The sequence below is a fragment of the Photinus pyralis genome, unplaced genomic scaffold (genome assembly GCF_008802855.1).
Source record: "Photinus pyralis isolate 1611_PpyrPB1 unplaced genomic scaffold, Ppyr1.3 Ppyr1.4_LG5, whole genome shotgun sequence".
NCBI classification, from domain to species: domain Eukaryota; kingdom Metazoa; phylum Arthropoda; class Insecta; order Coleoptera; family Lampyridae; genus Photinus; species Photinus pyralis.
Window position 1 is genome coordinate 29,880,723 of NW_022170596.1, and position 14,882 is coordinate 29,895,604.

A 14,882-nucleotide genomic window follows, 5' to 3' on the forward strand; every position below is an offset into this window, starting at 1 on the left:
AATCCATTGCGATACACAGTTTTTATACAGGGTGTTCGGTTTTTCTTATACAACCCTAAACTGTATTTTTTAATATGGGTCGCCCTATATATTTTGGAGTTTTTAAAAAGAACGTAAAATTGCCGGGTCCGTTAACTTGGCCCCCCCACTGAGAGATTTCATAGTCGTATTATTTTGAAATGAATGCGCTCGTTATGCGCTCATATGCGCCACCGATAATAACTCTTGCGCCATTATCGTTTTTTAGAAATCCGAAAAAACATTTGGGGGGGGGCCAAGTGAACGTAGCCCCCCCCCAGTACGTATTTTGTCCCTTGTAACTAGGTCACCTGATACATTTGGTTATGCGCTCAATTGCGCCACTTGAATTAAAGCTAGCGCCATTACGGTTAAGCCGTGACAAATTTTCAAAAAGTGGGGGGCCAACTTAACGTTTTTAAAAGTTACTTTTTTTTAACATCTTTTCATACGAAATTGTACTCTCAGGTATGCGCTGAAATGCGCCGTAAAAAGATATCTTTGCGCCATTATTGTTTTTTGGTTATCCTTAAATATATTTGGGGGGGGGGGGCAAGTGAACGGAATCCCCCATAACGCATTTTGCTACCGGTATTTGTGCCACTTGATACATCTGGTTATGAGCTCAATTGCGCCACTTGAATTAAAGCTAGCGCCATTACGGTTAAGCCATAAAAAAATTTTAAAAAGGGGGGGGGGGCTAACTTAGCATTTTCAAAAGTTATTTCCGGAAGTGCGTCCATTTTGAAAATATCTTCATATATACTCTTTAAAAATGACGTTTGCATGGTCATGTTTTAATGAGTTTTTGTGAGACACCCGGTATTTATAAACATTTTAGATATTTCAATTGTTATAAATTCTGTTATCGATTTCATTTGTAAACAATGGACGCAATAAAATGCTTATGTTGGCATGACTTTTCCATTGTATCTGTTACGATCGACTGATCTACTTCACAATGGAATATATGTATATGCGTCGGAGCACCGTTTTGTTGAAATATTATCAATAAGGCCCGTAGTCTCAGAATGTAGGTTTGCAATTAAACGGCATTGTCTACGGTCGTAAATCTACGCGCAAAAACGCAAGGCGGAATTAAGAATCGATATTATCAGAAAATTGAAACGTCACGCCAAAATCGAGCACAATGGGGGGATTCCCGAGCTCCTCGCAAGTTCACAAAAATGTACCATAGACATTTAAAACGGTAGATCGCGTCGCGCTTCCGTCCGCCAGTTTCACCGTGTCGTCCGCCGCAGAGATTGCGCCTCCCCTGACTTCTTTACGTCTTACCGAGCGAGCAATTAAAAAATAATCTAAAATGAACGAGTGCAATAACAGACGAGTAGTCTACTTTGAGTGATTTTAATTGGACGTGTTTTACCCAAGGTGATTCCGTTCATTGTTTTCATAATTCGTCATCCTTGTTAAATTTAAATAAAAACCTGTTCTGACACAATCAGGTCCACATATTTACTAACGGTGACTGTGACAGTGTACCTTGTGGCGATATTTAACTAGGTAAGTTAACGTGACGGTATTTTCTCTCTTATTGACAACTACCCCGCATTTTCAAACTTATACTGTAGCGGATACGGACAGAATTGTCTTTTTGAGTTGCCATGTTTTTGTCCCTCTCGTTCTAGGCCGTCAACAGGCTTGCGCTCACAGAGTGACCCGCATAATGCTTTTTAGAGGTGCGGTGGAAAAATTAATTCTAACCGATAGCTTTTTCATAATTTAATTCATAAATTTGAAAATTATTAAAATGACAGTTTGCTTTATACTAGCTATGGTGTTTTCGAATTCCATTTTATGAATTGGCTAGAGCCCATCAACGTCAGTATATTAATTTTTGTTTCAAAAATCTAATACACCAAGGATTGTATTAAAAAAAGATTCATAAAGATCAAAAGAATTTAAAAAGGGTTTAATGATTAAAAAATACAACAAAATTTCAAGATTTTTGAATTTTTTTATAAATAATAAAAAATTTTATAATATAAAATAATATAATATATAAATAATATAAAAAAAACATTTTAAAAAAAGAATGATCAAAAAAGATAAAAACTGTATATTTTAGATATCTACATAAAATTTATTGGTTTCGTAAAAAAAAATTTGGACCACCGTTTCTGAGATTTAACTCAATGTTGGAATTTTTTTAATGCAACACACTGTATATTTTAAAGTCAATTTTTTCATTTTTGTTCCACCTATATTTTTTTTATATAATTACGAGTGAAATTATATATCATATTTTTAAAATTATTGAAATTAAATGTTTCTACCGTCAGCCATTTTGTTGATTGGTATCGGCCGCCTTAGTTGGCATCAATTCATGGCCTACTATTTAAAAACCGCAAAATTTTATTTTTGGTTCAGTGCTAAAATTTAAAAAAAATGGATTGTCATACATCAATGTAACCAGGAAAAAGGATGTAAACGAATTGACTTTAAGATATACAGGGTGTTGCACATTGGATCGAATTTCAGAAACGGTGGTCCAACAATTTTTTTTATTACGCCATTTCATTTTACAATACTTCGTTTTACTATTTTTGAATACTTTACGCCCAAGGCTAAGGGTTTTATTAAGTAATTTAAGGGACGATCGATTTTATTTGTCCATAATTGACAAACATATATACAACATACAAAATAAAAAAAACAACCGACAGTCTTTCTAATACAAAGCCGCGTCGTTACACAGATTTCGGGAACAAATCTCGCAGTCACGTTGGTTTGAGGCGGGACATCCACTGCCGACACAATCTCTGATAGTACGTTGAGTATTGGTCTGAACGTACATAATGCAGTTGCCACTGCAATACGTGGTGTCCGAGGTTGCCGATTGGAGTGTTTTGCAGTAGTGATTCGTACTGTTGCAATAGTAGCACTCTGTCCCTGTTTATTGTTATCAATTATGTAATGTCAGTTTCAGATAAATTGAGCAAACTTACCCACAACCACGGCGCCACAGAGAAGAACGGTAGCTAACAGAACTTTGAAATACATGTTTCAGAATAACTAAACGGTATAGTGCCGATCGTCGAATTTATACCCGTGGATGAAGGATACAATTTAAAAATAGATCATAATTTTATGATCAAAACACTTACTTAAAACTGATGAAGATAGCAGATAAAACACTCTAGATTTGAATTACATACACCGCATACACGCGGATGAAACAAACATAAACAAAATCGCAACATTTCCGAAAAATCTGTAGGTCCCTCTGAATGGTATATGCATTCAATATAAGTCATTGAAGTACGAGGCTCCATTTGGGCCGAGTACCTTAATTTCCGAGTCAAATAGTGTCATTTTACTGACGAGTTTTGTATTAAATTTTACCCAAAATAGTATTTTAATATCAAATTTCAATTTTCATACAGAACTTTTGATTAATGTCAATCTGTCAGTGATGACAGGAGTCATTATAGACTTGACCAATGTGACAGGTGCGGCCGGAAAAGTCGTTTTACTGCCTCTTGTCATGGAAACCAAAATTTCCTGAGATAAAGTAGGCATGAAAATGAAGGGTTCATGACGTTTTTGATGGGTAAGTTGGGATCAAATTACTCCCTAATTTTGTATAAACCTTTACAAGGCGCTAAAAATATATTACGTATCATTTACTACAGCGTTTCTAATCTGCAAATAGAAAAATATAATCGATCAGTAATAGACACAATCCCGAACTTCAAAACACTTGGATATTGATATAACTGATAATCCCCTGACAAATATTATGTATTTCTCAATAAAATTGATCAAAACAACTTCATAAAAAAATGATTAAAATATACCGTAAGTTTGATTAATTCTTAGGGGACAACAAACTAGGGATGGCCAATTTTTGTCACTCCAACAAATCCCCACTAGGAAATTCAAATCACTCCACACAAATACAAATTTATCGCAACAAAATGACACACATCGGCAAATTCAAAAATTCAAATCTCCCAGACAATTTCAAACTTACCGCCACAAAATGGCGCAACCAATCACAACACAGCACGTCTGACGTCATAAAAAAGTGGAGATGATGGCAGATTGATTTCTACTAGTAATAGCACGCGAGTGTCTCTAATAGGTAAAGGTTAGATAAAGGTGACCAAGAGAAACGCAGAGTAATAAAGAAACGGAATTGTCAAAAAAAAAATTTCAAATAGAATGATGTATGTATAGGGTGGTTCAAATTCGTGACCCACCTAGGATACTGCAATATTACATACTGTAGCAAATATTTCATAAATCCCGGTACAAATCGAAGCGCCATGAAAGATGAGTCATCGGCGAAGGCGGATATGGCGCAATCATTCCGAGAGAACTAACGCGATTATTGTTGAACATTCCGAAGCGTTCTAAGAGCATTCTAGAACAATTGTTCTTTGCTATATAAGCAAACGGAATTGCGTTTTCATTTTCAGTCAGTTCCAACATCGACGGCTTGAGTTATATTATGAATCATGAGTGATAAATAATAATTAATTTAACCCATTTTAAGATTGTTATAAATTTATTGTGAATTATTTGTAAATAAATAAACGACGTAATTAAATTTACGTTATTACTATACTAGTACTAGTCAATGTATATACTGTATCCATGGGGATTTCCGAAACCATAGAAGATACGATGATGGTTAAATCAGAGAAAAGATGCGCAATTAAAGAGGTATTATGATGATTTAAAGAAAAAATAAGAAAATTCCGATTACTCCCGTAGATATGCCAGAAAAACCGCCATTTTTCTGGCATTATTTGCACAGATACAGAAGAAATTGAAAATACTTTCACGTTGCCATTATTTGAGCTATACAAGACACCGTTGAGAGATTTCCAACACAACGTTTCGTTTCGAAGAAATCATCATCAAGTTTATTTTTGTATATGACTCGTACAAAAAGTACACACTGTATTGAGTAGTATTTTTTAGGTTGATCTATTGTATATTTTAGGTTTATATAGGTAAAAAATATCAAAAAACTTTTTGTGCAAATGTCAACCATAGATAGTTGTGCATCTACAAAAACCATTTTTGAATGTACAGGGTGGCCAACTAAGAATGTGAGGTACTGTATCTGAGAATCTATCCATCGCAGAGGCTTGCGGTAAAAAACTTTATTACTAAAAACGGCCACGAGCAAAACCTGGAAAATATTTTTAAGTTTTTGAAATGACTGCTAGGGGGCGTAACTGCAATCTGGAATCTAAAAAACTGATGTTTCTGTGAATTCCGCTACATTAACCTAACAAAAAAATGTCCGGTCTTTGAAGTTGACGATAATCTGAACAATTTTTGTTTGACAATTTTTCCTGTATCTCTAAAAATGAAGTGGTGGGGGGTATTCAAAGGTTTCCGTAAAGAACACCCTGTCTCATGGAAACAGCTACGCCGATTTAAACAAACTCGGGTTAGTTCAAAAGAGCTCTTCGTCAGCTACAAATATTATACTATTTGAAGTTTTGTTAGTTTCACATATCACCGCTTGAGGGCTTTTTTCGACATTCTGACAGAAATGGTTAATTTTCTCAAAAAAATTAAATGCATTGGTTCGCGAAAACAGCATCTTGATATCTTGAGATTTATTTATATATATATATATATATTTTTATATCGTGGTGGCCAGCATTTCGGGCATTTACGGCGGCATTAAAAGCTTCCTTTTTTAAATTGATTATATAATAAAAATAATTCCGGAAAAATTCGCTTAAAAAAATAAAATTTTGAGGGTATAAAATTTTCTTTGGCCTAAATTTTAGTTTAGGAACAAGATATCGAGATGAGGTTTTCGCGAGCTTGTTTAGGAATCATTTAGCTACTTTTTCATAAAAAAAATCGAACCAACGCATTTAATTTTTTTGAAATTAATCATTTCTGTCCGAATGTCGAAAAAAGCCCTCAAGCGGCGATATGTGAAACTAACAAAACTTCAAATATTATAATATTTGTAGCCGAAGAATATCTCTTTTCAATTAACCCGAGTTTGTTAAAATCGGCTCAGCCGTTTCGAAGATACAAGGTGTTCTTTACGGAAACCTTTGAATATCCCCCACCACTTCATTTTTAGAGATACAGATACAGGAAAAATTGTCAAACAAAAAAGGTTCAGATTATCGTCAACTTCAAAGATCGGACATTTTTTTGTTAGGTTAATATAGCGGAATTCACAGAAAAACCATTTTTTTAGATTCCAGATTGCAGTTACGCCCCCTAGCGGACATTGCAGAAACTTAAAAATATTTTCCAGGTTTTTCTCGTGGCCGTTTTAGCAATAATTTTTTTTACCGCAAGTCTCTACGATGGACAAGTTCCCAGATACAGTACCTCGCATTCTTATTTGGTGTCCCATTTTTACGGTATCAATAGACAACTGATTTTTTTAAATAGAACACCCTGTATATTTTTAGTTGTTTTGATGTCATTTTTTAACCTCTGTATGGAAACCTATTCACTTTTTGGTTTTTTGTCAATGTGGCCAAATTATTAATTTTGTTCCGAACAATTTCCCATAAGCAAGGCCCACTTTGATAAATCGTAGCGATCTTTAAAGTTAAGAAATACATTTCATCAATGAAGTTAATGAACACTTTGGTAATGAGAAAGTTGGATTTAGTGATACAGGGTGTTCACAAAAAAATAGTAAAGATTTCTAATTACAAAGTGTTATAACTATTTTTTTTCAAATGGAACTACAACTATTTTATTTCTTTATTCCAGTGGTGCTCAAACGGTCGATCGCGAATGCTTTTTGAGTCGATCTCGAGAAAAATTTGCGATTTTCAGAGCAGACCTACACATCTACATTGACTTAAAAAGAATGGAGGCGGCGACACCAGGCATATGTCAAAGTATCAAGTATCAAATACTGAATATCCTAAAAAATACGGGGTTTTGGCACAGAGTGCCCCTTACAAAAATTGAAGAGCATACAACAGACTATTGAAGAGAGAAATAAAATAGTGGTAGTTTCATTTGAAAAAAAAATAGTTATGGCACTTCGAAATATGGAAATTTTGCTTTTTTTTGTGAACATCCTGTATCACTAATTCAACTTTCTCATTACCAAAATGTTGCCTTTTATTAGTGGGCGTGTCTTATAGAGAATTATTCGGAAAAAATTAATAATTTGGTAAAAATATACAGGGTGTTCCGTTAACAAAATTTAGTTGTCTATTGACACCGTAAGAATGGGTCACTCTGTACATTTAAAAATAATTTCTGTAGATCTATAGTTCGCATTTGTACAAAAGGTTTTTTGATGACCAGGTATGAGCTAGGAAAGACCGACGCACTGTTGCAGGACAATGTTCCATATAAATACGAGGGTTGTCCAGAAAGTAACATACGTTTTGAAATAAAAAATTGTAAAGAAAATCTTTTATTATATACATTTGTACATGTGTGCCACGCTATGATAAGCCTCAATATGAAAAATAAGCTAAGAGTGTAGCTTCCAAATGTATATAATAAAAATTGTTTCTTACACTCATTCACTTGACTTGACATTGAATACAGTTTCCAACTTCGGTTTTTTTGTGTCGTACCATCGTTGTATTCGTAATCAAAAAATCCCTTTCGACTCGGGTGGAGGACACTTCCAACAACTACTGTGAATAATTTGGATTCTTTATTTTGTTAGGTTTCCCTTGTCATTTAAGATTTTGAATTTGACTAAATAAATCGCGATTCTTAAAATAAAATTGTCAGTTCTAACCCCGTACGGACGTCACTGGTGAAAATTTAAAAAAATCTTTTACGTCAAAAAGGCTCCTTAATGATGAAATTTTTTTCTTAAAATTTTAACACCCTGTAACTCAAAAACCAAGAGGTTTAGGACATATGTTGATATAAACTTTTCTCCTTAAACTCAATCGAGAATTCACACCCTGTATTATCGACACTCAATTAATTAACACCGTGTATATATCACTCTTAACTTTCGTAATTATGAACCGATTTCGACCAAACTTTAAGGGTTGGTGTCAATCATAAATATCACGGTCAAGTTCGTGAATCAGCCATTTTCGCCATATTGGAACAAAATGGCGGACAAGAAATTTACATAGATCTTTTATACATAAATCTACCTACACCTGATTGGTCTAGCTAGCCGAAAGGGATTTTTTATTACGAATAAAACGATGTAGGACACAAAAAAAACAAAAGTTGGAAACTGTTGGTTTCAACAGGATGGTGCACTTGCGCACAATGCCCAAATCGTGCAAGAATATATATGGGACAAATTTTCTGGAAAATGGCTATATAAAATTTAAAAAGTAATTCGAAGCCTTATGCGTATTTAAGGCAGGGAATGTTTAATGTTGGTGTAATGTTTTGGAGGTTTTCCCCTACTCGGTTATAAACAATATTACCTACCTAGATCATTATCAGATACGATTTCTACATATTGACAATTATATTATTTAAATAATGCTCCCAACAACTTTCTCATTTCTTCGACGGAATTTTGGGACATTTTTTGGTAACGAAAATTGCATAATTCATTTATTGTGCTATACGCGTATTTCTGCATCATGATGTATAACAAAAGTTAGGATTTTCCGTGTCGTCATTTTTACAGCGATTGATATTGAATGCGAAGTACATATCATTGACGTAAAGGCCAGAAAGTTTAATAACGTCACGGCTCGTCATTGACTCTTCTGCATTCTCGTGAAAGTGTCCGTTTTTAGGTTACCGCTTTCTCTCTGTTGAGCTTTTAGTCGCAAGTAAAACGGTAGCGTGTGCGTACGTTCATAAAGTGTGTTGTTTCGTTTACAGGATGAAGATCGCTTTAGTGTTGTTCTGTTCGATTCTCTTGCGATCGAGTTATCAACAATGTCTGACGCACAACGATCTAAAACCGCCGCATCCCTCAGGACGTCTCCTGCTGTACTCTGGACAGCAGGAGTTCTCGTTGGCGCTTCTGCAGGCGATTAACAAAGTCACTCCGAGCGGAAACATTTTCTTCTCGCCGTATTCTACGTATCACGCATTGTTAATCGCGTACTTTCTTTCGTCCCATCACACGGAGAAATTCCTGAGAAAGACTCTTAGACTGGATTCTAGTCAGGTAAGCGCGTCATTGAGTTGTGTAATAAATATGTCGCCTGTTTTTATTCCAATTACTAAGAAGGTTATCTGAAAATGTATCCTAAACAGATACGCTCGAACCGATTACATTTGAATTTGGCGACATCTATCGGCGGACGCGCGTACTAAATTTGAATCTTCCAGGACAAAGCGGATTTGTTCAGCGCCTACAAGTTGGACCGATTCACCACCACCATGCGCGCCCTCAACAGTTCGTACGAGTTCACAAACGCCAATCGCATTTACGTGGCCCAACAAATTAGATTGCGCGACTGCGTCACCAACGTCTTCGCCGAGGAGCTGTTCCAAAAGGACTTCAAGTCCAATCCGGAAAGGGCGCGAACCGAAATAAACGCCTGGGTCGAGCAACACACGCACGACATGATCAAGGACTTGCTCCCCGCCGGAACGATCGACGCCGCCACGAACCTGGTGCTTGTAAACGCCGCCTACTTCAAGGGCCAATGGGAAAGCAAATTTGACCCGAAGGATACGAAACCGGAGGTCTTCTTCATATCGCCCTCGAAACAGATTATCGTCGACATGATGCACATCGAAACCGGCTTCAACTACGGTAATACCTAAAATTAAGCTCCGCCCCTAGCTGTACCCCACATTACAGATGTCTCCGAAACACTAATGGCCCACATTCTCGAGATGCCCTACGAAGGTGACGACATCAGCATGTACATCCTCCTCCCCCCGTTCTCAAAGGAGGACGGCGTAGAGACCGTGCTCAAACGGCTCACGCTCGACACCTTCCGAAGCGTCGTCAACGAGTCGATGATCGCCCGACAGGTCAAGGTCTCCCTGCCGAAGTTCCGGTTGGAGCACACCGTCGAACTGACACCGGTAAGCCCCCTTCTACCCCCCTTAAGCTCTTAACTCTCGCACCGCTTATTTCCGACCTCTATCGCACTCACTGTGTAGATCCTCGGAACGCTGGGCGTTCAAAATTTCTTCGAACAAGTCGCCGACTTCAGCGCGCTAACGGGACGGCGCGACCTGTCGGTCGGCGCCGGCATACACAAGGCGAAAATCGAGATTAACGAGGAGGGCACCAGGGCAGCGGCCGCCACCGCCATCTTCTCCTGGAGGATGCTGAGCTCGCGTCCCGAGGTGCCGATCGAGTTTAAATGCGATAGACCCTTCGTGTTCGTGATCTACAATAAAATGATGCACACGATACTGTTTATGGGTGTATATAGACGACCTGAATAGTCTTCCGTTTTTCTATACGCTTCCTAAGGGGCCAACACATTTTTTTTTTTAAATGGTTATAGCTCGGTGAGTGGATCAACTAGTGATGTAAAATTTTTTGATTTTTTTGAAAAATGTCTCGTTTCCAACGACACCACACACAAAACATTTTTTCTACTAGTAATTTAATTAACAAAAAAAATTAAAAATAAGAGTAATTTTTTTATGTTATTTGGTTATTTTGTTAATGCTAAGCGAAAATTCAGAATTTTTCAGTAGAAAAAGAAAATAAATGCGCAAATGGTAATTTTAAATTATTTTTATTGCGAAGAAAACTCAATAATATAAAATATAATAAACAGAGATATTACGATATTAATAATAGTATATATAAAATATATTATAATATAAAAAACAAAAACAAACACGAATCGGAATGTTTTTTAGGCATTTTTTTTATACTTCCCCCACTGCTGGAAAGTACTTGAATTTCGCGGGAAATTTGAAAATGTTTACATCACTAGGATCAACCCATTAGAAATGCAACATATCACGTTGGCCTTTTAGGAGAACTAATTTTCTTTTTCTCTCACTCTACTGTTATAATTTATTTAAGCCTGTAAGATTGTAAATAAATAAACTTTCCACTATTAACACTTTCGAGGTGTCGGTTCTTTTAACTGTAGCCAGCCGTTTCTAATCGAGCCGCCTTTGTAGGTACTCGAAAAGATCGGCGTCGGAGATTTGTTCCAGTCGACGGCGAATTTCTCGGTGCTGACCGACGAGAAGGTGTCGCTGGGACGGGGACTGCACAAGGCGAGGATCGAGGTTACGGAGGAGGGTACGAAAGCGGCGGCGGCCACGGTGCTTTTTACGTTTAGGTCGAGCAGACCTTTGGAGCCGGCGATATTTAATTGTAATCATCCGTTCGTTTATCTTATATACAGTAAGGTCGAGCAAGCGATTTTGTTTACGGGCATATTTAGGAGACCGTATTAGCTTTTCGTTATAGGTACTTAGTTATTTATTTATTTGAAATTGTATTACCATTTACCCCCCCCAATTAAATACAATTGACAACTTTGCATGCAATGTTGAATTGAAAAAGAAGGTATGACTCACCGAAATCTCTGGGCCATCGGAATCAAATTAGCCATCCGAGTAACCGATGGCTGTATCTAAAACGAGGAATTGTTAATAAAATGGATTATTTCTATTAAACAAATTACGTACTTGGTATTTGACCATGAGGATGTCTTTGGCGCGATGTAATCCCTTTGCCTCTCCGCCAAAACAACATCACACACAGTTTTTCGAAAATATAGCAAAATTATGACTTTAAAATCACAAACCACGGTTAAAATCACACGAAAACGAAGTTTGATTAACGTAATTTGCAAAATTTTCAAAAAAACCACACGAAGCGTTCAAACCGAGTAAAAATTCCGTTGACGCGTCACTCTACCTAGGTTAGATAAACGGCTAACAGGTGGCGCCACAATATTCCAATAGATCACATTCGTTATAAAATATCTTCAATAAATAGAATTTTTGTTTATTTATTCTTATTTCACTACTTAAAATACTAAAAAAAAAAGATTATTATCTCGCAAAATATCATAAATTACGCATACGTGTCTAACCATGACGGTCCCTTCGAAATAGTGGTCCCCGGAAGATTGACACTTTTAACTTTGGCATAGCCGCCTCTCCCAGAATTTAGTCAACTGTCGTGGGGATGTGTCCCTTGTAGGAAGTAACAGGGGTGCATCTCCACCGCTTTTGTTGCCACTGCGTTGGGCCCCGACATATGCCAAACAATGTAGTGGATCGGGGTGGTTGTGGGGTGGAGGGCGGCTAACTGAGGTGTTGCCCTACACAAAAGCCAGCTTTTCCACTTACAGTTGCAACTGCAAACAACTTAATAACTCAATACACCAAGGCCCAGCGCAGGGTTTACTAAGTGGAAAATGATGTTAGATACTAGATAGGCGCCATGCGAGAGAAGCCTTCAAAGGACCACCCCGTAGCCTGGCGCGTTTTTGCACAGGGCTAGCAAGAAAGAACCTGAGGTTACTCGTGGGCATACTTTCTGAGCACTGCACACTATACCAATCAAGAGTGGGATTTTGCAGCTATCGCTAACCCGTTGCACATTTTGCCCAAAAGCATCTTGGTCGGACATGGGAGTCGCCTCCCCTTCCAGCATCCTTAGGTTCATCTCACGTGTAGGATGGCTTACAATATCCAAGCTCTTACGACTTCCGTTATCCCGATGTCTGGCTGAAGAGGGCCAGAAAACCCTTAGCATCCCGCCTTCGGTATCCCTCGGGGTGTCGGAGGAATGAAACACGATGTCCATGAACCTAGCAGAGTAAGGTCAGCAGAACACAATCAAACATATTGCATAATTAGGTGCTAATTAAGTGTCCTATTCCCGAATTAAATGCTCCTTTTTTTTTAAATTGTTACATAATTAAAAAAAGGAGCATTTAATTCGGGAATAGGACACTTAATTAGCACCTAATTATAGTTAGTTCACTTTTCATTTTCTTGGGTTTTTAAGGTAGTGCTCTGCTGAGTTCATATGAACCTGGCAGAACATGTCATAGTTTAAAAAAAAGGAGCATGTAATTCGGGAATAGGGCACTTAATTAGCACCTAATTTGCACCTAATTATAGTTAGTTCACTTTTCATTTTCTTGGGTTTTTAAGGTAGTGACTGAGTTCATATGAACCTGCGGCAGAACATGTAGTAATTTAAAAAAAAGGAGCATTTAATTCGGGGATAGGGCACCTAATTTGCACCTAATTATAGTTAGTTCACTTTTCATTTTCTTGGGTTTTTAAGGTAGTGCTCTGGTGAGTTCATATGAACCTGGCAGAACATGTAATAATTTAAAAAAAGGAGCATTTAATTCGGGGATAGGGCACCTAATTATGCAATATGTTTGATTGTGTTCTGCTGACCTTGCTCTGCTAGGTTAATGGACATTGAAACACGTTGACCTTTTTCTTTTGAACCTTCTCATTAATAGCCTTTCTGAGTTTTCTAAACACCTCCTTCGAGCCTTGTCGATGCACCTTTAGAATCTGATCGACGTCTACTTTCAACCCCCCTCCTAGCTCTTACGACGCTCCCTTCGAGTTTTCTCGACGCGTCTTTCGAACCTTTTCCCCGTCATCTTCGTTTTTAAGTTTTCTCGACGTCTTTTATCTTTCTCTGTTTCTAGCCTTGTCGATGCTGTCTATTTCACGCCTCCCCTTTCTGCATTTCCCCACGCTGTCTTCGTGCATTCTCAACTTCGCCTTCGAACTTTTTGGCCGCATCCTTCGAGGCTTATCGACGTCTCAACGCTTGTGTAGCGTCGTGACGCCTGGAGCTCTGTTCACGCCTTCTTCGAGTCCTTACACCATCACTTTCTAGCTTTCGCGACGTCTCCTTTCTAACTGTCCCGACCCCTTCTTCGACACCGAACGCATTCTCTCAAGTCTCGAAATCTTCTTTTAGCTTTCGTGGCATCTCCTTCGAGCCTTCTCGTCACCGCTTGCGAGCTTCCTTGACTCCGTTTTTTAGTCTTATCGTCTTCGCACCTACTTCGTACCTCCTTTCCGCCACTTCCCAGCCGTTTCGAAGGTCTTCTTCGGGATTATTCGGAAGCCTTCTTGACGCTTGTCTTGTCAGCGTCATATTTAAACTTTCTTCTCGACGTCAGATTTTACTCTTTACGCTCCTTTTGAGCCTCTTCGACGCCTCCTTAAGACTTTCTCGACGCTTCTAATTCTCGCAACGCCTCTTTCGAGCCTTCTCGATGCCTGTTCCACGACGCTTTTCTGTATTCGTCTCGACGCCTTATTATTTATTTTTTCCCGTAGTCATTCTTTAAGATATAAGGTGTGCTGCCTAACCGTAGGGGCATATCACCACAATACGGACAACTTGCACCACTTTGGTGCTATTATAATTGAATTTAGTTATAAATGCTATTACTATATTTATTATCCAATTTGATGGAGAATTCCCATTTATAATCATTTACACAAGTCCGTCGTTGTCTTTCGCTCAAGTGTATGTTGGGTTGCCTACATAGTTGCTTATTGATAAAAGAAGGGCCCTTAAAATTCTGAGCGTACTATTTATTCTGTGTATTGAAAAAAACAAGAACACTTTCTTTACAAATGGACACGTTGCAAATCTTCTACAAATTGGTCCAGATTCAAGATAACGCAGATACCTTATCTTTATTTTATAGGACATTTGTAATAGACCAATTAAGATTACACCCATTCTATTAAAATTACTACGTATTTTATAAAACAAGGTCAAGGTATTGTTTTATTTACAGTTGCCAAGGACCAATGCAACTGGGAAGTTATAATAAATTTCCCCACTTAATATCATAATTGAAATTCCTATGTCACGGGAACAAACTTAATTAGTAGGTACCGTAATTGGTTAGGGAATTACCTACATGCTTAATTAAGTAGTCCGAACCTGCCCACGTGTGGGCGCTATCGATAAAATTTACCTGGAGCCTGTCTGAAGTGGA

General features: G+C 37.7%; 1 protein-coding gene and 1 long non-coding RNA gene across 4 annotated transcripts; one reads left to right on the top strand and one right to left on the bottom strand.

The window, feature by feature from the left end:
* The first annotated feature begins 1,264 nt into the window (after nt 1-1,264).
* LOC116171134 (serine protease inhibitor 88Ea-like) lies at nt 1,265-11,417 on the top strand. Of its 3 annotated transcripts, none has more exons than XM_031487822.1 (5): nt 1,265-1,542; nt 8,821-9,112; nt 9,277-9,706; nt 9,755-9,984; nt 10,063-10,489. In XM_031487822.1, the coding sequence occupies exons 2-5, from the start codon at nt 8,822-8,824 to the stop codon at nt 10,351-10,353; spliced, it is 1,242 nt and encodes a 413-aa protein (XP_031343682.1). In that variant the 5' UTR covers nt 1,265-1,542; nt 8,821; the 3' UTR covers nt 10,354-10,489. The 3 variants fall into 3 exon arrangements, with proteins under 3 accessions (XP_031343682.1, XP_031343683.1, XP_031343684.1); XM_031487823.1 differs by lacking the exon at nt 1,265-1,542 and adding an exon at nt 8,614-8,768; XM_031487824.1 differs by lacking the exons at nt 1,265-1,542; nt 10,063-10,489 and adding an exon at nt 11,050-11,417 and having other exon boundaries at nt 8,669-9,112.
* Nucleotides 2,627-3,100, bottom strand: LOC116171136. The gene is made up of 2 exons (XR_004145377.1): nt 2,988-3,100; nt 2,627-2,931 (listed from the first exon to the last, which is right to left on the bottom strand). It is a non-coding gene; the product is annotated as an uncharacterized LOC116171136 (long non-coding RNA).
* Nucleotides 11,418-14,882: the final 3,465 nt, after the last annotated feature.

Bases quoted from the DNA above. Each gene is read 5' to 3' on its own strand.
- LOC116171134 (XM_031487822.1), top strand. From the start codon at position 8,822: ATGAAGATCGCTTTAGTGTTGTTCTGTTCGATTCTCTTGCGATCGAGT. The intron at 9,113-9,276 runs GTAAGCGCGTCA...TGAATCTTCCAG, and splicing joins TTAGACTGGATTCTAGTCAG to GACAAAGCGGATTTGTTCAG. The intron at 9,985-10,062 runs GTAAGCCCCCTT...CTCACTGTGTAG, and splicing joins ACACCGTCGAACTGACACCG to ATCCTCGGAACGCTGGGCGT.